The 27,072-nt window shown below is 41.5% G+C and overlaps 1 protein-coding gene across 6 annotated transcripts in view; it reads left to right on the forward strand.

Moving 5' to 3' along the window:
• The window catches only part of axin1 (axin 1), a 368,189-nt gene that overhangs the window by 337,842 nt on the left and 3,275 nt on the right, over positions 1 to 27,072 (forward strand). For 5 of the 6 annotated variants that reach the window (XM_072481665.1, XM_072481661.1, XM_072481662.1 and 2 more), the window contains exons 5-10: positions 3,715 to 3,852; positions 6,805 to 7,355; positions 11,804 to 11,980; positions 14,927 to 15,172; positions 17,351 to 17,458; positions 20,441 to 20,608. In XM_072481665.1, coding sequence (XP_072337766.1) covers positions 3,715 to 3,852; positions 6,805 to 7,355; positions 11,804 to 11,980; positions 14,927 to 15,172; positions 17,351 to 17,458; positions 20,441 to 20,608 — 1,388 coding nt within the window. The remainder of the gene's footprint in view (positions 1 to 3,714; positions 3,853 to 6,804; positions 7,356 to 11,803; positions 11,981 to 14,926; positions 15,173 to 17,350; positions 17,459 to 20,440; positions 20,609 to 27,072) is intronic. The other variant, XM_072481666.1, reaches the window with a different exon arrangement.

The following is a 27,072-nucleotide window of genomic DNA, read 5'->3' on the forward strand; positions in this document are numbered from 1 at the left end:
GCATGCGCAGACCGGCCGGCGTATTTTCGCACATGCTCGGGGGGGGGGGGGTCCTCTTCTCCGCACCGGTCCCCGGGCGGAGCCCTACAGGGGACCGGCACAGAAGAAAGAAGTGCCCCCACGGAACAAGCCCGCCCCGGGGTCAGATCCCCCCCGAGGACCACCCCCGCATACTCACCTGCCAGGTCCCGCCATTCGTGAGGTGAGTAATTCACGCTGGCGGCACTGGCCAAAAATGGACTGCCGCTCGGCCCATCGGGGTCCAGAGAATCGCCGGGGAAGCTGCTGTCGACGGCCCCCGTCCGGCATGGCGGGAATCCCGCCGACGGAGAATACATCAGCCGGCGGCGGGGCGGGATTCGCGCCTCCCCCCAGGGATTCTCCGACCGGGCGGGGGGTCAGAGAATCCCAGCCCTTATCTTTCAGGTGGGTAGCACAGTGGTCAGTACAGTTGCCTCACAGCTCCAGGGTCCCAGGTTCGATACCCGGTTTGGGTCACTGTCTGTACGGAGTCTGCACGTTCTCCCCGTGTCTGCGTGGGTTTCCTCCATCAGTCCAAAGATGTGTGAGTTAGGTGGATTGGCCATGCTAAATTGCCCTTAGTGTCCAAAAGGTTGGATGGGTTACTGGGTCACCGGGATAGGGTGGAGGCATGGGCTTGAGTAGGGTGCTCTTTCCAAGGTGCAGACTCGATGGGCCGAATGGCCTCCTGCAATGTAAATTCTGAGTTAAAACGATTTTAAAGAATATTTTTTAGTCTTTGAACGGATTAAAACAATATATTGAAATTAAGTTAACATTATTGCTTCTAAGACTACATTTTTCTCATTTACAAGAAGAAATGCATTTCATGCTGATCTGCTTTTAGACCACTTATACCCCACGATTCATGTCAATGCAAAGAAATTTGAATTTTGCTCCAATCCAACCCATGATGTAATTGGCATACAAAATTACCTGAGCTGAGGTTGGGCAATAGGAATAAGACCATCTTTCAGTTTCATGGTTAACCTTATTTTGTTAACAAAGGTGATTGCTCTGTAAGATGTTTAATATCAAAACTTAACTGACATTTAGATACAGTGTGCAATGTGTTCCAATTTTTTATCCCTAGTGTAACACAGCACTAGTAGTAGAACTTGGATCCATTGGCTGCCATATTTTCTGACTGTTATCTGAAATTAACTCCTGAATTAACCAATGGTTTCTGAAGTTCAACATTATTATGATCCCAAACCAGACCCAAGTGGCTAGGATACTGGACCGAAACCCCAATATTTTACTTTATTTGAAAGACTGTGCGGAAAGAGTGATTCTCTCAAGGAGTGATTGCATGAAGGAATAGGGCTTGGTTAGTTTTAAAACACAACTTTTTTTATGACTGCAATATTAAACTTTGTTAACTTCACACCTGAGAAGAATAGCTTACAATTTCCACTACTTAATTTCCCATTAAACAATAAGAAAAGAAGCATACAGCTCTCCGTATGTTTACTGTGGGAAAATTGTGGACGCAGTTCAGAATTCAACTCCTCTCAAGTTTCTCCAAAAACTGCCCCTCTAAGCTTTTCAAAATGTGTCTCTGCATTCCTTGGTTCCACCCAGCAATGACCTTATCTCCCAAAACTAAAAAACAAATTCTCCTTGCAGGCTGCAAAGCAGTTTAACTCCCCAGTGACTTTCCCAGTCAAACCACGGTCCATTAGCCTAGACTGAAAAACACTACCCGTTGTCAATTTCACCTTCTGGCTGCTAAAAACACCCAGGCCCTGTAAAACCGAATCTATTTTAAAAACAACATGGTCATTGCAGTCAAAAACACTCTAACCCCAGGCTTTTAACCCTTAAATTGCCCAATACTTAGAACCTAATATCCCTAAAGTCTTCCAATTGCCACAACATTCACAGAATTACAAGGTAGTTGCAAATGAGGAAATCTATCTCAATTCATCCCCCCCAGATCCACAGACTGCCCCATTTCACTTGGTGCTTGTTGTAAATTTACTCGTTCGAATCTATTATCCTGTCCCTCTAGTTTTTTAGTTTCAAACTAGATTCAGGGGTTAAATTATTCCATTCCCGTTACAATCATAGAAACCTAACGATCAGTTCTCAAACATTTGCTTGAAATGCTTCCTTTGTAGGTTGAGTCCAAGTTTGTGGAATAAAAGGGACAGTAGCAACATGGTTACAAAATTGGCTGCATGACAGGAAGCTTTCAGACTGGAGGAACATTTATACTGGAGTTCCCCAAAGGCCTTTGTTGATGTCCTTGCTCTTTCTGATGACCTAGACTTTGGGGTACAGGGCACAATTTCAAATGATGCAAAACTTGGAAGTATTAGTGGAATGGATGAACATGTAAATGATGACATTCAGTGCAGGGGAATGTGCAGAGACAATATAAAATAAAAAGCACATTCTCTAAAGTGGGTGCAGGAGTAGAGGAACATAGGTATTCGAGCTCTTAAACCATTGAAGATCGCAGGGCATGTTGAGAGAGCAACTGATAAAGAGCAACAGCTTAGACTTTATTAATAAGAGGTATAGAGTATAAAATCAAGAAACTTGTGTTCAACTTGTATAGAACACGGAGTATTGTGTCTCATTCTGGGCGGCACAATTTCAGAAGGATGTGAAGCATTAGAGAGTACATAAAGGATTCATAAAGGAATCGTCCCAGGGATGACCAATTTCCATGGAATTGGAGAAGTTGGATCTGTTTTCCTTGGAGAAGTTGAGTGGAGGTATTCAAACTCGTGAAGCGACGAGACAGAATAGATACGGAAAAACTGTTGCCATTGGTGAAAGGATCGAGAACAAGAGGGCACAGATTGGGTGACCAGCAAAAGAAGCAATGACAACATGAGGAAAGGCTTTCTCGCAGCAAGTGGGTAGAATCTGGAATGCAGTGCGCAAGTGTGGTGGAGGCAGGTTCAATCGAGGCATTCAAGAGAAATTATCTGAAATGGGAATAAGCAGGGCTATGGGGAGATGGCAGTGGATTGGCACTTGGTAAATTGCTCCTATGGTTTCTGTAAAGTTTCACCAGTCTTTTTGCATACCTTTGACACGAGGGATCAGCTTAATATCCCCTCTTTGCACTGCCTTGATCCAAGCACTTGATTGTCTCCCTTGCCTCTTGCTAACTAAAGTTGGATGCAGCACCCAAGGTGCAATCTGACCAGTTGACAACAGTTTGATTACAATTCTCTTTTGATTTATATTCTAATCATTTAACTATATAGATTATTCTATCGGTTTTGTTGATGTATTCCTGTAATCTTCATTATCCATTCAGCATTAGCTGTGGAACTCGTGGCTTTTTTGTCATGTCTTATCTTTTCTTATGTCCAATACGTTACATTTGTTCCATATTAAATTTCATCTGTCTTTTTTGTGCCTTAACTCATTCTGTAATTTCTAATTTACATCCTCCAGATCTGGTGATCCTCCTAGTTTGCTACCACTTTGGTCTAAGATAACTACCTATTGCTGGAAGTTGCCACCTCCAAGAGATTTATTTGTTGATTAATATAGAAAAACTGTTGCTTTTATATCTCTTGTAATTCATTCTTTTCCAAAATAGCATTGACGTGGTATTGGATTACTTTATATTGTAATGATTTGCTGAGAGAATAGAATACAGTTATTTTAGGAATCTGTATTGAAATTGACCATGTGCGTTTGATTGTAATCTCTTGATCTATCTAGCGCACATATCGGATACCAAAGGATATCCATGTTGAACCAGAAAAGTTTGCTGCAGAACTTATCAGTCGGCTCGAGAGTGTGCTGCGAGAACGAGAGGCAGAGGAAAAGTTGGAAGAAAGGCTTAAACGTGTGAGAGCGGTACGTTTCATGTGATAATGTAGACCATGGCATAACTCCTAACTCATCAGAACAAAATGATGTGCCTTTTGCTGTGAAAAGAAGGCTCTATTTCTCACCCTCTCACTCTTTTACTCTTTCTTTTTGCTTTCTGAAAAGTGGCAGCAGGAGGCAGCTGAAAACCAAAAATAGCGAAGAATAGTACAACCAAGAGACCCCTCTGAAGTAGTCTTACACAACGTCATTCAGGTCTTAGAATGGCAATATATTTTTCAGCAGTTTGAATTGTTTTAGCATCTTTTTCAATGTATAACATCGGCCTCTCAGGGAAGATCAATAACCATCTCATGAATGTGTGGATTTATTTTAAGGTTTTATACATTCAATCTAAGTTTACAGAATCCAAAGTTCAGATTTATGTTGGCATTATTAAATTATAACTACCTCTAACTTCTCTGCATTTTATACCATAGTAAGTTGCTTTACTGTTTGCCTATTTGACTTTCTTTTGCCTTACTCAGTCCATTCCCTTTTCATGGTCTCTTAGTGAAAGCAGTAGAGTGGGCAGGTTAACCTGTAAGCTGCTCTGTACCCTATATATTGATGTATTTTAGTGGAAATATATATACTTCTGAAAAAATAAGGGTGAACAAGGTCTGATCTGTTTTCACCTATCAAGAGGTTGTCTCCTGAATATCTGGTCTGAAATTACTGCTGCAGGTTAGAGTGTTCCTGGCAACGATGCTATGGTCACCACGTGCAAGCCTAGTGATATCATTAATCCATGCAGTGGCCATTATCAAATTAATTTGTGCTTTTAAATAGTGCATTTTGATGGTCTGCAGATGTTTTCTCTTCAAGACTAATGTAACCTCATTTTAAGGTACCAAGAAATTGGCTGTCATCACCCTAATGGAGGTCTTGGGATTAGGGCCATACGGTTTCACATGACCTCCCCGGAATATAAACTGCCCCTTTAAGAGGTTGGGGCTTCACCTTAACAGGGAAAGCTTCAACTCACATGAAAACCCTTGCCTGGGTGCAGGTCAGGGAAGGCGACCCTTAGGGGAGTGGAGGAGTTTGGATTTGTATCGTAATAAACCTTGTTCATTAATTTGTGTAGGTTACAAACCTGTTGCACAGTTTTGTGCAGTGTACAACATTTGAGAAACACTAATGCAGTAAAATCTCTGTTATCCAGCGTGTGCAGGAACTGGGTGGTGCTTGTTATTCAAAAATACTGGTTACCTCGCGTTTTGCGTTTTCAACCAATCAAAAAGCTCCTAGGTGATCACATCGTAATACGAGAGATGGGGAAACATGCAAATCTACTGAGTGACACCAAGGCAATACAGAACTGTGGGAGACTTAGACCAGAGTGACGGCAGGCCACCCGATAACTATTCAGGAGTCTGACAATTTTTAGTAGTTGTTTGAGAGTGACAGATGTTGGGGCTAGCTTCTGAGGGATGAGAGACATCGCCAGTCAAAAAACAGATCCAATAGAAATTCCAGTTGGGAATGTGTTGGATAACGCAAAGCTTACTGTTAATTATCTAGATATATCCTGTGATGGTAATCTATAATTGGTTTAAATTTTTTATTTGACAAAATATTAGGTTCATATGCATCAATTTTATACGATATATTTACAAAATGGCAACGATATGTGGGATAACTGGGCAAAGGATGCTAAAGTACATTGATCGTTTGTAACCTGATTCAATAGTGCCACCTGCAGGCCAATAACATAATTTAGTACTACTTTACTCAGCCATACAGTCAATTTACTATTGTTTATTATTTAGTGAATTGAGTAACTTTAATTTTAAATAGGACCTCAGACCTGGGAACTAAATTACATATCTGTACCTGACATGGTGAGAAAATTCAATAAAAACCAATGTGGTAATAAAGTGGTTGAAATCATAACATTGAAATAAATCATAGGTTGTTGTACTTCCAAAGTAGCCAATAGTAATGTTACCACTTTGACTTTTAATAATGAATTACTTAGCATGTTCAGAGTTTTTTTTATTAATTCAAAGCTAGTTAGGCCATCATTTATTGTCAATCTCTGATTGCCCTTGAGAAGATGTTGTGAGCTACCTTCTTGAACTGCTGCAGTCCATGTGGCAGCGGTGCACCCACAGTGCTGTTCAGGAGAGGTTCTATGATTTTGACCCAGTGACAGTGAAAGAACGATGATATATTTCCAAGTCAGGATGGTGGTCAAAGAGATCATAAAAAAAGATGAGACTAAGAGGGTAAATCTGAATAATGGCAATAACAGAATTCCGGAAAGCCACCCCTATTCCAACTAAAGTTATAGCACTTTTAATTTTGCAACATTTTAATTTATTATATGATCTTAAGTTTTTAAAACAAAATTTAATTTTCTACGATTATGGATGTCATGGGTAATATCAAAGTCCAGTACTGCTTTAAAAAAAATCTATTCGAAAGAGGCAATGTTATGTGCAGTAAATACTCTAAGAAATGAAACTAGTTATAAATTAGAATACCAACCCTGCAATTAGTTTTTGGAAACATTTAGTTTTTGGGAACATTTTGTATTTGTGTCAGGTTTCTGGTGTAAATGCAGCGAGCAGGAATGATGAATTTATAATTTTATGCACATGTTGGGTTCAGCATTTACCCACAATCCATATTTCAGGAACCTTTATACTCTGTATATATCTCTTGAACTTTCTTGTTGCTCGTGGTTAACAAAGCAGTTATTGTATTGAATAGTTCTTTAAAATTGCATATTCTTTATGGGAGTTTGGAATCATCAAACGTTGATTTTCAAGATTGATCAAAATCAGTTCAATAGCATTGTGTTATTGGAAAATACTAAGCTACTGTTGGGAGACAACTGTAACAGATGGATCCAGCTACTGGAGCAGTCATTTAACGTCTTGAGCGCAGACTTCCAAATTATTTAAACTAATTCTTGGATATTTCTTACAGGAGGAAGAAGGTGAGGATGCAGATGTTTCATCGGGTCCCTCTGTAGTTAGTCACAAACTGCCACCTGCCCAGGCTATGCACCATTTTAACTCTCGTTATTCTGAGATGGGCTGTGGTGGACTACAAGTGCGTGATGCTCACGAGGAGAATCCAGAATCTATTCTTGATGAGCATGTCCAGCGTGTGATGAAGACTCCTGGCTGCCAGTCTCCTGGACCTGGAAGGCACTCTCCAAAGTCCCGTTCTCCTGACGGCTTATCCAGTGGGAAAGCAGCAGGTTTAATGGGAACGGTGCTGCCTTCAGGGCACAAACATGTGTCCAAGACAGGTGTGAAAGTGGAGACCCCCAACATGTATCATCACAAACATGTTTATCACCATATCCACCATCACAATGGAATGAAACCAAAAGAACAAATTGAAGCAGAAGCCACACAGAGGGTCCAGAGTAACTTCTGGAATGCTGATTCACACCACTATGCAACAAAGACACGGAATTATGCTGAAAGCATGGGTACGGCAACTAATCCAGTGGAATCTTCGAATTATGGGTAAGTGGCTCCATGAGCAGTGTTTCATTGCTTTTCCTGTTGCATTTTGTTACTAATATTACAATGACTCCTTTTGAAAGCTTATCTAATGATTCCATTAGTAATTGCATTATGTAATGTGAATTTGAAGCTATATAGATGGCCCAGGTTTTGCGCTTGGTCTATGCTGTGTTTACTGACCTAGGTTCGGGGAGCAATGGGAGTGCTACATTTAGTATTAAATCTGGCTAGTGGAAAGTAGAGAAATGCAGTTAAGGATTTTGCTTCTAGTAAAGATTGTCATCCTAATTGAGATGCACACTTGTGAATATCTGAAGTGGAAGTATTCGGGATAAGCTCAGGCTCTGACTAAGCCTGTGTGATGGCTGGGGACAACTGAAGGAGCCACTAACAGAGATGCACAAGAGCTTAAAACTATGGTCATGGCCTTGCTGATTATCTTGGCTGAGGTGTTCGTTGATTGGGAAGTTAGAAAGTGTGCTAACAGACTTTGGAATAACAGAAAGCTTCGATAGAGTTAGGTGCTGCCCAAGATTCTGGGCAGTTTTGCCTTGTAAATGCTGAATAGGGAAGGGATGACACAGATGGGCTGCTGTAACTCCCTGTGGACCTAGGAGAACACACAAATAATCGAATGATCAATGATGTCAAGAGTAACAAAGAGCTTAAGCAGGCTAAGATATAGTGAAGCCCAGTTGCTGTTAAACACGACCGCTTGTGACGTAATTAATGTCTTTTAAAAAAGAGAATTGTAGATAGGGTTGTAAAAAGATTTCAGTAAATTGAGGATTGAAATTCAAGCATCCAGATCCAATTCCAGTTTCACAATATGTTTTAAGAGTCTTTTAAAATGAATTTTAATCCTGTTTTTTTATGGTCATACGCATTTTATGGCTATCAGTAGTGTTGGCATCACATTTGCTCATAACATTTGTTAATATTTTAGTCCTTGATCTAAAATCTTGAACTAGTTTAAATAATTTGGAAGTCTGCGCTCAATGACGTTAATATTTTAGTCCTTGATTTAAAGGGCAGCACGGTAGCACAAGTGATTAGCACTGTGGCTTCACAGCGCCAGGGTACCAGGTTCGATTCCCTGCTGGGTCACTGTCTGTGCGGAGTCGGCACGTTCTCCCCGTGTCTGCGTGGGTTTCCTCCGGGTGCTCCGGTTTCCTCCCACAGTCCAACGACGTGCAGGTTAGGTGGACTGACCATGATAAATTGCCCTTAGTGACCAAAAAAGGTTAGGAGGGGTTATTGGGTTACGGGGATAGGGTGGAAGTGAGGATTTAAGTGGGTCGGTGCCACTTGGGCCGAAGGGCCTCCTTCTGCGCTGTTATGTTCTTTGCCCAGAAAATGTCATGCTCCTCTTTAGGAACTTTGGGATGTACGTAACTCGAAGAGACTGTGGCAATCCACCTGGCCCGAAATGTCACCTTTTTCCCTCCCTAATATCTATCCTGTTCCCCCTTGTAATGCTAATTGTATTTGCCTATCCAGGTAGTATATTCCACATATAAAACGGTCTCCGTGTGGAATAATGAATCTAAACTGCTTGTTCGCACTTCATGTTCTGAGTTTGAATCTTATGAAATTCGACACAAATTGAACTGTTAACTGTTTGTATTTATTGATATCCTTTGAACATCAGTAATATTTTAAACAACACCTGCCACTTGTCAGTCAGTTATCTGTTACATGTGAGATTTTTCTAAGTATTTCTTATTTAGCAGATTTATTGCCTTTAAGGAATTCCAATAAACTTCTCGAGTATAGCTTCTCTAACAACTCATTCGGATACAGTCCCTTGAGTGCCAAAATGTTACACATGTTATTCAATGATCGGTTCCAAAAGTTATCTATATTCTCATTTAAAAAAATATATATTTTTTAAATAAATACCCAATTCTTTTTTTTCCAATTAAGGGGCAATTTAAAGTGGTCAATTGACCTACCCTGCACATCCTTTTGGGCTGTGGGGTTGAGACCCCCGCAGACACGGGGAGAATGTGCAAACTCAACACGGAGAGTGACCTGGGGCCGGGATCGAACAGCAGTGCTAAGCACTGCGCCACCGTGCTGCCCTATCTCATTTCTTAAGCTTGATGTAAACTTTTCTCCTGATTCAAATGAGTTCTTAAAGCTATCCATTTAATTTGTTTTCTATCTAGTGTGCAAACAACAACAACTTTCACTTGTATTGTGCCTAGAGCTTCCATTGTGGTTCAGGCGACGGAGTCCCAAAAATGGATGTTGGTCAAAAAGAGGTTATGTCAGGAGGGGGATGTCCAAAATGCAGTGAAAAGGGTGGGGTTTTAAAGGTCTTAACAGAGTAGAGTATGCTGGTGAAGAGGAGGGGTTTTAAGGATCAAATTGGAGATTTGAAAGCATATCGGGCAGTGGTGTGGAGATGAGAAGTTGAGTACAGGACAGGCTAAAGATGGGACCAGGTTAGGGTTGTAGTATTGGAGCAAATAGAGTTAGGGAGCGGTGTGGCCACGCAGGGATTGAGACAGATCGGATATGGACCTCAAAATTTTGATTGAATTGAAATGTATTGAGATTGGAAGGTTGGCGAGGACAGCATTGGAAAAGTCAAATCTGGCGCTGCAAGGGGTATAGATGAGAGATTCAACTGCAGATCGACTGAGGTAAAGTCAGAAGTGCACTGTTACGGTGGTGAAAGAAGGTGATCTTTGTGATGGAGTGGATATAAGATCAACTAGGAGGTTGAGGATCTAATAGAAGATTGAAGTGTGGGGATGAGATGGAGTTGCACTCTTTCCCATAAGAGAGAGAAGTGGAACCAATGAATGGAGAATGTTAAGTTCAGAGTCCAAGATAGGAAGATGGACCACAAGACATTTGCAGAGATCATCTGTGACTAGTTAAGATGTTTAATGCTTTGGTAGGACCAGAAATTTAATTGAATGAGATTCAAATGCGGTTGTGGAAAAAATGGACAGATCCGAGAGTTCTGCGAACCAGATAAATGCAATGGTAAGACACACTGGACACCTGAAAAGGGGAATAATGCTGATTTTTCTCAAAGAGTAGATAACCAAAGAATTATTTGGAATCCCTTAAAGAATTTGTCTCTGGGTGAAGAAGAAACACTGTGACAAGTTAAGAAGACATGACTAGGACAGTAATTAAGAAGCGCACTGGGGCTGGAAATGTTTTTTTCAAGGTGGGGATGATGGCAGTTTTGAAAAGGAGTGGAACAATACCAAAGAAGGGACGAGTGCAGCAATTCAAGGAGAAAGCACCAATCTACACTTTCTGGGCAACTACGGGTGGGAAATCCATCAGGCTTGCCAAGTTCACCTATATTCCCAAGCCAGTTTTTTATTAAAACATGTAAGCACCTGTACTTGAGTGTTCTAATTCTGTTCATATTTCACATTGATGAGTAACAAAAAAACGATAAGTGTTAAAGAAATGGAACTCTGCCCATTTCATAATTGCTTTGGTAATAAGCACTCAAATAAGAATCTTCATTGTCACAAGTAGTCTTACGTTAACACTGCAATGAAGTTACTGTGAAAATCCCCGAGTCGTCACACTCCGCGCCTGTTCGGGTACACAGGGAGAATTCAGAACGTTCAAATTACCTAACAGCACGTCTTTCAGGACTTGTGGGAGGAAACCCGAGCACCCGGAGGAAACTCCACGCAGACACGAGGAGAATGTGCAGAGAGTGACCCAATCCAGGAATTGAACCTGGGACCCTGGTGCTGTCCAGCAACAGTGCTAACCACTGTTACCATGCTGCCCAGTTAAAGGCAATTAAGGTCCTTCAGCCCCAACGTATAAACTGTACCCATTACTGCACCAGTGTGATCTCTTTTACATTTACCACATCACACACCTCGAGTTGTCTGAAATTGCTAATTAGCACTAAATTAGGGATAGTTTGTGTTGCTAGGTTGAAATTATTCAAACTTGTCTCGTACCGGTTCCTTGCATTCTATCAAGGTGGGGCCCGGAAGAGTGAAACACAAGTAGTGCCTTAACCACTGAACTACTTAATGCAATCAACAATACTTTAAAGATGGGTGGCACAGTGGTTAGCACTGCTGTCTCAATGTTCGATCCCGGCTCTGGGTCACTGTCTGTGTGGAGTTTGCACATTCTCCCCGTGTTTGTGTGGGTTTTGCCCCCACAACCCAAAGATGTGAAGGGCAGGTGGATTGGCCCCTTAATTGGAAAAAATGAATTGGGTATTCTAAATTTTTTTTTTTTTTAAACAATACTTAAAGGTATAGTGATGAATATATGCTGGAAACCAAAAGATTGAAATGGGTCAACAGAAACAAATGTCATAATGTTATAAAATAGCTGTAACTATGAGTAGAGAATCACCTGATGTTTGGACTTTTCTAATGTTGAATAGTTGTGATACCATAGATTTTAAAATACTGACTGATTTGAATATTATGGTGCAGTGGTAAAGTCAACACACTGTCGAAACGAAACACTAAGAAGACTGAACCGGGAAAAGCAGATGCTGGGAGCTACGAAACCCCTGCTCCTCCAGAGGACATGGAGCGGAATCAGAAGATTATGCAATGGATAATTGAAGGCGAGAAGGAAATTCACAGGCACAAAAAGGCTCCACACAAGTAAGAGAATCTGTTTTAATATGAATATGTACTGTTGCGCCTGTGCATGCTGTTAAGTTTTTAGAAATTGTAATATTATGCCTAATATTGTGTCACAGCTTAATATTGCATGTAAATCTTAAAGTTTTGAATTTCCCCCATTATTCCAGCCAAATTTTCGGTAGAAAAAGATATCCAAAAGAACATAAATTAAATTGTTTTTTTTCCCATTGTAACAAAAGTAACAATTATTATAACTTGATTTATAAATTTGTAGCACTATTTAGTGTTTAAAAGTCCCAGATATTATAAAACCGGAAATGCTAGAAAAACTCAGCAAAGGGGCGGCATATTGGTGCAGTGGTTAGCGCTGCTGCCTCACGGCGCCGAGGTCCAGGGTTCAATCCCGGCCCCGGGTCACTATCCATGTGGAGTTTGCGCATTCTCCCCATGTCTGCGTGGGTCTCACCCAAACAACCCAAAGATGTGCAGTGTAGGTGGATTGGCCACACTAAATTGTCCCTTAATTGGAATTTTTAAAAAGAAACTCACCAGGTCTGGCAGCATTTGTGGTGAGAGAAACAGTTACTGTTTCAGGTCCCTATGACCAGATCATAGAATCACTACAGTGCAGAAGAAGGCCATTTGGCCTATTGAGTCTGCATTGACCATCTCAAAGAACACCCTACCAATGCCCACGACCCACCCTGTCCCAGTAAGCCCACCTAACCTTTTGAACACTAAGGGGCAATTTAGCATGGTCAATCCACCTAACTTGCACATCTTTGGAATGTGGGAGGAAACCAGAGCACCCGAACGAGAAGAATGTGCAAACTCTACACAGTGACCCAAGGCAGGAATCAAACCAGGCTCCCTGGTGCTGTGAGACAGCAGTGCTAACCACCGTGCCACCCCTATCTTTGAAGAAGAGTAAAACAGACTTGAAATATTAACACTGGGCATGATTTAACAGCCTTGTCACACCCACACCCAACCTGGTGTCAGGACGAAGCCGTTGGATCTCTCAAGATTTGCAACGCTCTATAATGCCTTGCCAGTTTTAATGGAGTCTCATGAGACATCGCAATCTGGATCTCACCCTCATGGTAGTGATCCAGATCAGCACATTTAAATTAGCCAGTTGACTCCGTTAAATATGCGTTCGCAGGATTCGCCCGTGTCCTAATGGCCGAGCCTGGGAGACCTCATCAGGGAGTCTTTCAGTACTGATTTCCACAAAAGTGGACCAGTCGTAATAGCACCTTTTGGGGTCTCCCAGGTCATTTGAGACACCCGAGTGAGCAAGGTTGCCAGGTTGGGACTGCCAGTGATTGGGCCCGGAGGCCTTACCAGGTGGAGGAGGGTTGAGGGTGTCTTCCTGAGGGGGCCTCCATGAGGATTGGGACGGGGGTGGAGATCGGGACAGCCAGATAAATTGGCTCCCTGATCTGTGGAAGCTCACCAGCAGGCAATGACTCTTAAATGTGGACTCAGTGGAGAGAAACTCCCAGGGGCCAAAAAAGAATTTAGGCAAAGTGCCGTTAAATAGAGATGTTTATTGGCACTACAGCCACCAACAAACACCCTGCTAAACGTGCCCAATACTGGACCTAGATTTTTTTCCCCTTCTAAATCACGCCCCTTGTTTCTCTCTCCACAGATGCATTTCCTGTTTTTATTTCGGATTTCCAGCATCTGCAGTATTTTGTTCTTATTATTGTAAAATAACTTAATGATAGACCCATACTTGTATTCTACTAAAGAATATTTAACATACATACGTAAGCCACAGCTGTTGCTCTTTTTATCTGGTTACTGATATGACAGTTATTAATGATGATATTGCTTTTCAGAGTCGCCAGGTATCAAATGATACCACCACACGGTTTTACCGGATATCGATCAAAGACTAAACAACCAGTTAGTTAGTTCAAGTTCAGTGATAGTTTATTTACACACAAGAATGACTTTGACATGCAACATAAAACACTACAAGCTAAATTACACCTAATACTACAACAACCTGTACTTAACTTCAGGCTTTATGCAGAGGAACAAGGTCTTTGTTCGGATCTTGCGTGGCTGGGTTTGGAGAAGTGACTTTGTTTCTGCTGGGCTCATCCGTCTGGTAGCGATCGTTGGTCTTGAACTTGTCTTCTGGTCGTGTTGCTACACTTGGTTTTAGGCGTAGGTCAGTGCCAAGAGAGACCGAGCGCCGGGGTCAAGAGAGACCGAGCGCCGGAGTCAAGAGAGACTGAACACATGGCAGTGTCTCTCTTTATCCTTCTGGGGTTTCACGCTCTTTAGGGCGGTCCTTAGCTTTGGACCCAATAATTCGGTAGTCTTCGATTACTGCCTTCGATTTTGGCCAATAAAGGGGCGGGTGCCTTGATGACGGGGCGTGTCCTGAGCGGTCATTGACCTTGATGTTTTTGGGCTCCCTGAGCAAAGGGAGTGGCCCTGATGAGTCCGTTTCTGTATCTGTTACCTGAGTTTTACCTGAGTACAGGTATTTTGTTCTGGGGAAATGGGCCATTAGAATGCAAAGTAGCTGGGGGTTTCGATAGCGTCTAGTTATCTGAGTTGCCAATATACATAAGCTCTGAGCGTCTGAGTCCTTGGTTGACCATATTTCCCATGGTCCTTTGCAGGTGACCATATTTCCCGGGATACATTGTAAGCAGCCATTCTAGATGGCTACACAGCTCAAATCTGAACCCATCCCAGATGAACAAAACCGACGAGCATTTTGGACTCATCACAATTTAAACTTTTATATTATCAGTCTTGTTCCGCTCAAAAGGAGCTGAACCGTCACAAAAATGAACCGACAATGTGTCAGTAATCAGCAAAGTCATTGTTAATGATCATTATGTCCTCCCTACGTGTGCAAATTTTAATTTTATGTCAATAAAAAGATTTTTGCAAAGATGAACTAATTACATATTCCTTGTCTTTTTGTCACAGTTTGATAGGGCCTAAGAAACAACCTAGTCATGATACTTCTAGACCAAGTTCAATTGAGAGGCCAGGAGCTGTTCATCCATGGGTCAGTGCACAGCTGCGAAATCCTGTTCAACCATCGCACCCATTCATTCAGGATCCAACCATGCCACCCAACCCAGCACCCAATCCTCTGACTCAATTGGAAGAGGCACGCAGACGGCTCGAAGAGGAGGAAAAGAAGAGTGGCAAACTGCAGTCCAAACAAAGGTGAGATGAATTAACTATTTCATTTTGCTTTGTCAGAGGTAGTGCACTTGGAAATTTAAGAGGCCATCCTAAAATTCAACCTTTATCAACGATGTGTCTTATTATGTAAGCTTCATGTGCTGGGTGATGGTGTTAATGCTGGCAATCTACAGATATCCTAGACATTATTTGCTGTCTTTTTTTAAAATCAGGCCATTTCCTCTATTTACAAATACTACAGTTAAAACAGGACACATTTGGTCTGACTTTTTAGACTTGAATTCTAAAAAATACTATTATTTGCGTTCGGAAAATTTATTTTTAATAAATGAAACTATTTGATCTCCTCTTCAATTTGTGGGTCCGTTATTTCCAATGTTGTCAATACAGTCAGATGAGTGGCCCAAACTGACTCAACTCGTGGAGTCCAAATATTTTTTCCTTTATTATGGAGAGCCTGGCAATTCACGACTTTGCCTTGTGGAAAATATTCGGCCTAAAACTCTTAACATCTTAAGTTAGGATAAGGTTTGTATTGAGGATTTCTCAGGTGGCTGGGTTTGTGAGCTTTCAAAACTCTATCACTGACTATTTGCCGATTGGCAAGGAATCCAGAAAATTAGACTTTTATGCTGCAAACTACAAAGTGAATTTTGCAAAACCTTTTTAACTTGATTACCAAACACTACCATTTTTTGTTTGTTTTTGGGCTATGGACCATTGTATCCAGCTTCAGTCGTAATATGTTTCACTTACATTCTCACAGGTTGTCAGTTAAGATACTTTTAAATGTGATGATCTGCCAAAATATGCAATCACGACAGAACAGTTCAGTTCTTCTAGACTCTGCATAACTCTAAACCATGTTCTTTTGTAATCATCTTTTGTTTAATATATATTTTATCTTATTATGTGGCAACGTACATTTTGTTAGTGTGGTATGACTGAAGTGTGATAAGGCTGACCAAAAGGTATCTTGTAAGCTACTTGAACTTACAAATTACAAATAATATTTAAAGCAATGCATTAGAAACCGATAGTGCTGCACAATACCTCATTAAAATGTCCATTGAAAGATGCACATTTGCAACTCCATCTGCTTTTTAACAAGAAAAGTCGCCCAAATTAGAATTGAAATATTGCTTGAAAAGGTATTTTGTTAAATTGGCAGAGTGGTCTACTTGATGGCCTGTTTATTTTTGAATTTGGAGCAGATAATTATCAGATTGTTCAGTCGAAAGGTAAACGGTTAAAGTGTCTTTTCAGAGTTTAGAAACTTGTGTGAATTTGCAGCCCAGGGGTTTAACCGCACAAATATTGGCAAAATTGGCCATCTAGCTCTGTAAAATTGCTATTTGTTTCCCCCCCTCCCCCGCCCCGAATTAAATGTTGATTATTGTTTCCTTGCAAATCCTAACAATGCTATCAATGGTTATGCATATCCGATATTCCATTGGATTTAATGTGAGGAACTCTAACCCTCAAAACATTCCCCTTGATGGTACCACTGAAATTTGAAGCTTGCCATGTGGTAAAACATCACTGGCACAAACCTTTTGATTTGCCAAAGTGACTTTTTTAAAAAGCAAACTATTCAAAGCTTTTTCAATTCTAATTGTTAGTGTTCATTGTTAGATCATTAAATTTACATAATTTCTGTCATTTTGGCCAGGTGAAGATTGAAGTTGGTTATGACAGAATTTAGAAATTTCAGTTCAGAATATATTTATTGTAAATTAATCCCTACTACTGGACTAAACTCAATGACCAAAATAAGATGTTTAATTTTAAATATTAGTGACTGTTCATTAAATATCATATTTAAACAGATTCTATTTGTTTATTAAATTTCTAACAAAGTTCTAAGTTGATTGGTCTGTGGAGGTGTGGAGTCTTTCATTGATCTACGAGATTATGTATGAAGGTTAACAATCCATGGAAATGATTAATGAATTGGCCCTTGCTGTTTCTTGCACCTCCAAGTGCCTAGTTTGATGATTTAAGTAGAAATTTTGAAATTTATACGTAGCATAATCCATAAGTTAAAATTAAACAGGAGCGCTACCTCTGAGTAAGGTCGCAGATGGGTAATATATGCACCATGATTGTAGTCATGGCTGATTTTGAGTAAGGAGATAGCAGACCGGTAGCTGGAGTAGAAAATTCTAATTCCTAGGATTATTCTCCATGACATTGCAGGTATGTGCAAGAGGTTATCCAACGGGGTCGCACTTCTCTCAGGCCTGCATGTATTCCAGTGCTGAATGTGGTACCAGCCGTCTCCGACATGGATCTCTCTGAGTCAGAGTACGTCCTGCTGCTGTTGATGCATTCTCTGTCATCCTAGGTTTAGATATTAGTTTGTACATAGGCCTTAAGTTTTAAATGCACTGAATTTTAGTTCATTAAATATAAATATATTTTTTACATTAACACAATTAATTTTTGTTCTTGACGTTATTGCAATATATTTTTAACATAAATATTTTGTACTAACTTCATGTGCATTGGACTGACATTGGATTTATTGCTGTAAAATACCATCACGGGCATTTATCCCTGAATCTTCCAGCTGCTTATGAGGGAATTGAATGAGATTATACTTTAGGTGTGGTATTCCTTAGTGCAGTTCAGTTTACGCAACCTGCTTTCCCTGTATCCCATTGTATTGAAATGGACTAGTACCACATCTTACAGTAAACTAAGTTTGCTGAGGCAGTGGGAAGGCACTTGCATATTAGGTTTAGTGATTATGATTAATGAAAAAGCAGGAGGTTGAGTTTGAACTACATTTAGCAGCATTTATATAATTGCTTGAGAGCAACTAAATAAGATGAAAGAAGGTAAGTAGGTGTAATATATCTTATCCTCGCGATTCCATCTCTTGCAAAGACAAATTTTCATTAATATTTTAAAAGTACAGAACAAACTACAAACTGTTTTGCTTTATCTGCCACTGCAACTTAATATTTTCATTTGCTAGCAGAGTATCTGGGCTGTTTTTAATATAATTTTAAGATGTGTAGTTTTAACTATAATGTAAGTTGTTTACTGGCAGTAGCAAACGCATGCACAATATCTTAATGTCAGTAGGTTGTAAAGTTATATGATTGTTGTCAAGAGCTTCCTTGTGATCTGGACTTTTTTATCAACATGTCAAATTAAAAATGATTTGAAGTAGTCATTTTAAGCCCTTACACTCCACACCGTTATCTTAATGCAATCAGTTTTTTGATTAATCCCTCCGATCTAATTGCAGAAACTTCAATTTTATATTAGAAATATAATTGTTTTTGAATGTTCACAAAAGTCTTGTATAATTGAAGAGGTTTATGTAAGGATTTAGTAATCCACTTTCATCTCCATTGAGGTTTTCTGCGTCAAATCCATTTTCCAATTCAGTGGATGGAGTGGATTTCTGTACCCAGTTTAAAACTGCTGTACATCCGGTTCACAAGGGATACTCAGTAAGGCAAAATATACTTATTTTTCTTCCTCACTGGGACCTTGCTGCTGGGAGGAATACAATTTTCCCCCTCTTATTTTTATGCTTTTATGCCGCAGGTTGCTATTGAGTTCAATAAGGTTTAGCTGCCATTTGGAGATGATGGATACTGTTCAGAATAAGTGGAACTGAAATGTCAGCAATAAAAATGTAATAGTTATCATGAACTCGTTACCCATAACTTTGATAACACTTTCACAGTTCGTGGGCGGCAAGGTGGCTCAGTGGTTAGCACTGCTGCCTGCAGTTCAATCCCAGCCCCGGGTCACTGTGTGAAGTTCGCACATTCGCCCCGTGTCTACGTGGGTTTCACCCCCACAACTCAAAAGATGTGCAGGTTAGGTGGATTGTCCCTGCTAAATTGCCCCTTAATTGGAAAAAGATAATTGGGTACTCTAAATTTATATTAAAAAACACTTTCACAGGTGTACAGTGCTTTTGATTGGTGTACAGTTTAATGCTCCATTGGAATAGCAGTTACTTTCTAAATGCCATGTTGCTGTATTTAGGGAGTAGTGGAGCAGCCAAACACAGCTTGGCTGTTGAATGAGTCATGATGGAAGAGGGCATTCGACAACATTGAATGGAAGGGTAGATGAAGCAAGACAGTGCATTTCAGAAAGATTCTATGATTAAAGATTAGGATCCTTAATTTGGCAATTCATGTGAGGATGAATGTTTGAAGACATCATTAAATCATTGAATCTCACAGCACCGAAGGAGACCTTTAGGTTCCTTGTGCCTGTTCCAGTGAGGCACGTTTTTAGTGGGGATTAACCTGCTTTGGAAAAAATACATTGATTATTTAAACATTGTAGTAATAACTCTGTCTTTTCATTACTTGTTGAGAAATTCAAAATGCCACCTTTAATGATGTTGTCTTAACATCATTTACTGATTGACAACAAACACTGATTTAACTGTGAAAATACACTGGTATTCGCAAACCTGTTATTTTACAGCCCAAAATCATTTTGCAGCCATTCAAATTTGAAACAAAGTGTAAGAATGTATGACATGATTGAGTTAAAATACTCCAAGTGCATGAGGCTGTCTTTATCAACTTAAGTTGCTTAGTGCTCGAATCCAAATTAAGTCGAATTAAGATGGCGCCGGAGCGAGGCGACCTCTTGCAAGCTGTGCCCAGCAGACCCTCTAATTTTATCTTTTACACTCGTTCTATGCTTCTAAAACTTCATTCTAACTCTTTTAAACTATCTAACAATGTTCTAATTATTAAGTTGACCTTTTCTCTACACCTTGCTATAACTGTAACATTATATTCTGCAGTCTCTCCTTCCTTCCCTATGTACGGTATGCATTGTTTGTACAGCATACAAGAAACAATACTTTTCACTGTATACTAATACATGTGACAATAATAAATCAAATCAAAAGGAACTAAATTTGAGAGGTGGTAGAAAACAGATATTTTGATGCAGTCAGTAATTTTTGTTATCATTGTTTGTGCGTCAGTCATTGGGTGGAATTTTACAGTTCCTCCCACCGAAATGCTCTTTGGTCCTGCCGAAGTCCATGGAAATTTGAATGGCTCACTGCATCAGCTGCAGGGAAACCGGTTTCTCCACTGAGACTAGAAAATTCCAGCCATATTATTGTGACTTAATTTTATTTATACATTTATTTTGTTTGTTTAGTAAAAACAGTAAAAATATGATTTCATTTCCTCAATTCAGTCTTATTTTTCTGCAGTTATTTTACCATATTTAGTTATATGATGAAGTTTAAAAAAAAAAGCTCATTATGATCTTTTCCCACTATAGGCATAAACCTCAAAAGAAGTCAGCAAATGGTGTTTCTCAGCCTGGTGATAACATTGTGGTGGCCTACTATTTCTGTGGGGAGCCAATTCCATACAGAACATCTGTTAAAGGGCGTATTGTCACGTTGGGACAGTTCAAGGAGCTGTTGACTAAGAAAGGGAATTACAGGTATGTGCCCAAATCTCTGCTACAGTAAAGATAAATAATAAAAATTATATGGTTAAAAAGTCTGGGGTTATGAGGAAGGAGCCAGTGGAATCTGAAGCTTTTCAGCTACTTACTTGACCACAAGTGAGTCTTCCACCCTATTGAGATTTATGGTGGCGGTAGTCCTGCCGACTGAGAGTTGCTAGCCAATCAGAGGCCGACTCTTTCGTCATTGCTGCTAGCAAGAGCAGTGGCTGGTGATGCATTGCACCCACCCTAGGGACCCCAGGTCTCAGATGAATGAAAGTGGGGTGAGGGGCACAGGTCAGAGGTCAAGGATGGTGAAAGGGATCAGAGGCAACGGCAGGGGGTGGCTTTCAACGCCCAACCTCTGCCTGATCCTAGGTTCCTCACTTGTGCACTGGGTCCCTGAGAGCGAGGGATTCCATCCGGGAAGACCGCTCCAATTAATCCTTGACCTGAACCACCACCAAATTGTGTTAGGCCAGGGAATAATGGGTGTCAATTGCTGCTGGTGCTAGCTGGGAAGACCGGGTCAGTCCTGTATGCCATATGATTTAACTGGGGGAGGTTTTCCTGCCAAAATTAAATAGGCCTGGACACTGTGGTTTGCTCCGTGACAGGCTACATAAAATCCAACCCTGCACCTACAAGAGCTTGGGTGTTTTGAACATCCTTTTAGATCCATATAATAGGTAATGATCCATATGTTATAGGTTTTTTCATTTAAGTGGAAATTTAATGCTGGCCTGCCCAAACATAAAGGTCACGTGCAGCTCAGGGGGTCCCAGTCATCTATAGCTTTTAAAGTCACAGCAGCTCTGTTCAATTTATCTTTATATATCCCACATGCTGGTATTTCTCTGCTATGGCCAAAGTGGCTACAGAAACCAAAGTTTGTATACTCCTGATTTAGTAATGTTATTACAGTATGAGATAATTGGGTACTGCTGGATTAACAAAATAGCCAGTAACTCAAAGAATTAATTCCTGCAGATTTGAATCTTTAAACCTTAGTGTTCTTGTGGCAGTTAATCCTTAATATTTTATAACATTAAAAGAACTATAAAAGTTTGTTATGTGTGAGATAGAATCCTCAAAATGGAGATGACTTTATTCACTTCAGCGACTTAATTCACTTCAGCATTCAAAGGTTTCACTAAGATAAGTCATAGTGTACATGGCTACATCACACAAATCAGCTATGAAGTGGTATATGAATCAGTGAGTCTTGGCTTCAGTTGGTTGGCTGAGTAAATTTGACTTAACTTGCGGATAAAACAAGAAAACTTATCTAGAGGGAATGGCAGGGAAGGCAGTGCAATGTTCCTCGTGCAGAATGTTTGAGGTGAGGGACACTGAGTGTCCCTGCTGATTTCACCTGTGGGAAGTACACCCATCTCTAGTTCAAAGACCGCATTAGGGAACTGGAGCTGGATGAACTTTGGATCATTCGGGAGGCAGAGGTAGTCATAGATAGAAGCTTCAGGGATGTAGTTACTCTGAAGAATGAAGATAGATGGGTGATGGTGAGAGGGGCTGGGAGGAAGCAGTCAGTACAGGGATCCCTTGTGGTCGTTCCCCTTAGTAACAAGTATACGGCTTTGGATACTGGTGGGGGGGGGGGGGGACTTACCGGGGTAAGCCATGGGGTACAGGTCTCTGGCACAGAGTCTGTCCCTGTTGCTCAGAAAGGAAGGGGGATGAGGAGTAGAGCATTAGAGTCATTGGGGATTCCATAGTTAGGGGGACAGATTCTGTGGGAACGAGAGAGACTCGCGGTTGGTGTGTTGTCTCCCAGCTGCCAGGGTCCGTGATGTCTCGGATCGTGATTTCGGGATCCTTAAGAGGGAGGGGGAGCAGCCCCAAGTCGTGGTTCACATAGGCACCTACGACATAGGTAGGAAAAGGTGTGGGGATGTAAGGCAGGTATTCGGGGAGCTAGGGTGGAATCTTAGAACTAGAACAGAGTTATTATCTCTGGGTTGTTACCCGTGCCACGTGCTAGCGAGACGAGGAATAGGGAGAGAACAGTTGAACACGTGGCTACAGGGATGGTGCAGGAGGGAGTGATTCAGATACCTGGATAATTTGGGTTCATTCTGGGGTAGGTGGGACCTCTACAAACGGGATGGTCTACACCTGAACCAGAGGGGTACCAATATCCTGGGGGGGGGAAATTTTCTAATGCTCTTCGGGAGGGTTTAAACTAATTCAGCAGGGGTTGGGAACTTGAATTGTAGCTCCAGTGTACAGGAGGTTGAGAGTAGTGAGGTCATGGGTAAGGTTTCAAGGTTGCAGGCAGGAAGGTGGTTTGAAGTGTGTCTACTTCAACGCAGGAGCATCCGGAATAAGGTGGGTAAACTTGCAGCATGGGTTGGTACCTGGGACTTGGATGCTGTGGCCATTTCAGAGACATGGATAGAGCAGGGACAGGAATGGTTGTTGCAGGTTCCGGGGTTTAGATGTTTCAATAAGCTCAGGGAAGGTGGTAAAAGAGGGGCAGGTGTGGCATTGTTAGTCAAGGACAGTATTACGGTGGCAGAAAGGACGTTTGATGAGGACTCGTCTACTGAGGTAGTATGAGCTGAGGTTAGGGAACAGGAAAGGAGAGGTCACCCTGTTGGGAGTTTTCTATAGGCCTCCGAAAAGTTCCAGAGATATAGAGGAAAGGATTGCAAAGATGATTCTGGATCGGAGCGAAAGTAACAGGGCAGTTGTTATGGGGGACTTTAACTTTCCAAATATTGACTGGAAACGCTACAGTTCGAGTACTTTAGATGGGTCAGTATTTGTCCAATGTATGCAGGAGGGTTTCCTGACACAGTATGTAGATAGGCCAACAAGTGGCGAGGCCACATTGGATTTGGTACTGGGTAATGAACCAGGTCAGGTGTTAGATTTGGAGGTAGGTGAGCACTTTGGTGGTTGTGACCACAATTCGGTTACGTTTACCTTAGCGATGGAAAGGGATAGGTATATACCGCAGGGCAAGAGTTATAGCTGAGGGAAAGGCAATTATGATGCGATTAGGCAAGGCATAGGATGGGGAAGGAAACTGCAGGGGATGGGCACAATTGAAATGTGGAGCTTGTTCAAGGAACAGCTACTGCGTGTCCTTGATAAGTATGTACCTGTCAGGCAGGGAGGAAGTAGTCGAGCGAGGGAGCCGTGGTTTACTAAAGTAGTTGAATCACTTGTCAAGAGGAAGAAGGAGGCTTATGTAAGTATGTAGGTATTTCAAGACAATTTAAGGGCAGAGTTGATCATGTTTTGAAGTATGGATCTTATGTTCTGCTTTATTTGGAACCCAATTTTGAAAGTTACATTCCTTGATAACAGAACTATTGAGAAGCAGGTGATATTTTCAGGTTAAGGTGGAATCTGAGACGATGGTAGGTGACCCAAAGAGGCAACTGGTCACATGGTCAAGTAGATCGTTGAGAAGGTATTTTGTTTAAAAGGCAGTGAAAGAAGTGAGAAAGAGTTGTGACATCTAGGGTTGAAAGATATGGAAGTAATGGAAGGATTTGGTACTGGGTAATGAACCAGGACAGATGTTAGATTTGGAGGTAGGTGAGCACTTTAGTGATAGTGACCACAATTCCATTACGTTTACTTTAGTGATGGAAAGGGATAGGTATATACCGCAGGGCAAAAGTTATATCTGGGGGGAAAGGCAATTATGATGCGATGAGGCAAGACTTAGGATGCATCGGATGGTGAGGAAAACTGCAGGGGATGGGCACAATGGAAATGTGGAGCTTGTTCAAGGAACATGTCCTTGATAAGTATGTACCTGTCAGGCAGGGAGGAAGTGGTCGAGCAAGGGAACCGTGGTTTACTAAAGCAGTCAAAACACTTGTCAAGAGGAAGAAGGAGGCTTATGTAAAGATGAGACATGAAGGTTCAGTTAGGGCACTCGAGAGTTACAAGTTAGCTAGGAAGGACCTAAAGAGAGCTAAGAAGAGCCAGGAGGGGACATGGGAAGTCTTTGGCAGGTAGGATCAAGGATAACCCTAAAGCTTTCTATAGATATGTCAGGAATAAACACATGACTAGGGTAAGAGTAAGGCCAGTCAAGGACAGTAGTGGGAAGTTGTGCTTGGAGTCCGAGGAGATAGGAGAGGTGCTAAATGAATATTTTCGGCAGTATTCACACAGGAAAAAGACAATGTTGTCGAGGAGAATACTGAGATTCGGGCTACTAGACTAGTAGGGCTTGAGGTTCATAAGGAGGAGGTGTTAGCAATTCTGGAAAGTGTGAAAATAGATAAGTTCCCTGGGCCGGATGGGATTTATCCTAGGATTCTCTGGGAAGCTAGGGAGGAGATTGCTGAGCCTTTGGCCTTGATCTTTAAGTCATCTTTGTCTACAGGAATAGTGCCAGATGACTGGAGGATAGCAAATGTTGTCCCCTTGTTCAAGAAGGGGAGTAGAGACAACCCCGGTAACTATAGACCAGTGAGCCTTTCTTCTGTTGTGGGCAAAATCTTGGAAAGGTTTATAAGGGATAGGATGTATAATCATCTGGAAAGGAATAATTTGATTAGAGATAGTCAACACGGTTTTGTGAAGGGTAGGTCGTGCCTCACAAACCTTATTGAGTTCTTTGAGAAGGTGACCAAACAGGTGGATGAGGGTAAAGCAGTTGATGTGGTGTATATGGATTTCAGTAAAGCGTTTGATAAGGTTCCCCACGGTAAGCTACTACAGAAAATACGGAGGCATGGGATTCAGCGTAATTTAGCAGTTTGGATCAGAAATTGGCTAGCTGGAAGAAGACAAAGGGTGGTGGTTGATGGGAAATGTTCAGACTGGAGTCCAGTTACTAGTGGTGTACCACAAGGATCTGTTTTGGGGCCACTGCTGTTTGTCATTTTTATAAATGATCTGGAGGAGGGCGTAGAAGGATGGGTGAGTAAATTTGCAGATGACACTAAAGTCGGTGGAGTTGTGGACAGTGCGGAAGGATGTTGCAGGTTACAGAGGAACATAGATAAGCTGCAGAGCTGGGCTGAGAAATGGCAAATGGAGTTTAATGCAAAAAAGTGAGAGGTGATTCATTTTGGAAGGAGTAACAGGAATACAGGGTACTGGGCTAATGGTAAGATTCTTGGTAGTGTGGATGAGCAGAGAGATCTCAGTGTCCATGTACATAGATCCCTGGTTGCCACGCAGGTTGATAGGGTTATTAAGAAGGCGTACGGTGTGTTAGCTTTTAATAGTAGAGGAATTGAGTTTCGGAGCCATGAGGTCATGTTGCAGCTGTACAAAATTCTGGTGCGGCCGCATTTGAAGCATTGCGTGCAGTTCTAGTCGCCGCATTATAGGAAGGATGTGGAAGCATTGGAAAGGGAGATTTACCAGGATGCTGCCTGGTATGGAGGGAAGATCTTATGAGGAAAGGCTGAGGGACTTGAGGCTGTTTTCTTTCGAGAGAAGAAGGTTAAGAGGTGACTTAATAGAGGCATACAAGATGATCAGAGGATTAGATAGGGTGGACAGTGAGAGCCTCGGATGGTGATGGCTAGCACGAGGGGAGATAGATATAGGACAGATGTCAGAGGTAGGTTCTTTACTCAGAGTAGTCGGGACGTGGAATGCCCTGCCTGCAACAGTAATGGACTCGCCAACATTAAGGGCATTTAAATGGTAATTGGATAAACATATGGATGATAATGGAATAGTGTAGATGGGCTTTAGATTGGTTTCACAGGTCGGCGCAACATCGAGGGCCGAAGGGCCTGTACTGTGCTGTAATGTTCTATTGTCTATTAATTTGTTATTGTTTACCCTCTTATGTATCAAACAAATGCTCTACATTATAACTTATGAGTCAACACTATTTTATTACATAAACTTAATACACCATGTATGCAATTCTTAATCTTTAATGATCATAATTGTTTTCATGTTGCAACTTTGGATGCAAGTAGATATTGCTTTGCACTTTGCTCTGCAAATTCCATTTAAATAGGTCATCTCAAAAGCCTGCAAAAATGACCATTTATCGCATCATGCCTGTAGTCAGCCATTTTGTATGAGCGGGGTCTTACTGCTACATTAGAAACTGGGAAGTTGGTCTGTTCAAGAATTTTTTCATAGAATTTACAGTGCAGAAGGAGGCCATTCGGCCCATCGAGTCTGCACTGGCTCTTTGGGCAGCATGGTAGCCTTGTGGATAGCACAATTGCTTCACAGCTCCAGGGTCCCAGGTTCGATTCCGGCTTGGGTCACTGTCTGTGCGGAGTCTGCACGTCCTCCCCGTGTGTGCGTGGGTTTCCTCCGGGTGCTCCGGTTTCCTCCCACCGTCCAAAGATGTGCAGGTTAGGTGGATTGGTCATGATAAATTGCCCTTAGTGTCCAAAATTGCCCAAAGTGTTGGGTGGGGTTACAGGGTTATGGGGATAGGGTGGAGGTGTTGACTTTGGGTAGGGTGCTCTTTCCAAGAGCCGGTGCAG

The sequence above is a fragment of the Scyliorhinus torazame genome, chromosome 17 (genome assembly GCF_047496885.1).
Source record: "Scyliorhinus torazame isolate Kashiwa2021f chromosome 17, sScyTor2.1, whole genome shotgun sequence".
In the NCBI taxonomy this organism is placed as follows: Eukaryota; Metazoa; Chordata; class Chondrichthyes; order Carcharhiniformes; family Scyliorhinidae; genus Scyliorhinus; species Scyliorhinus torazame.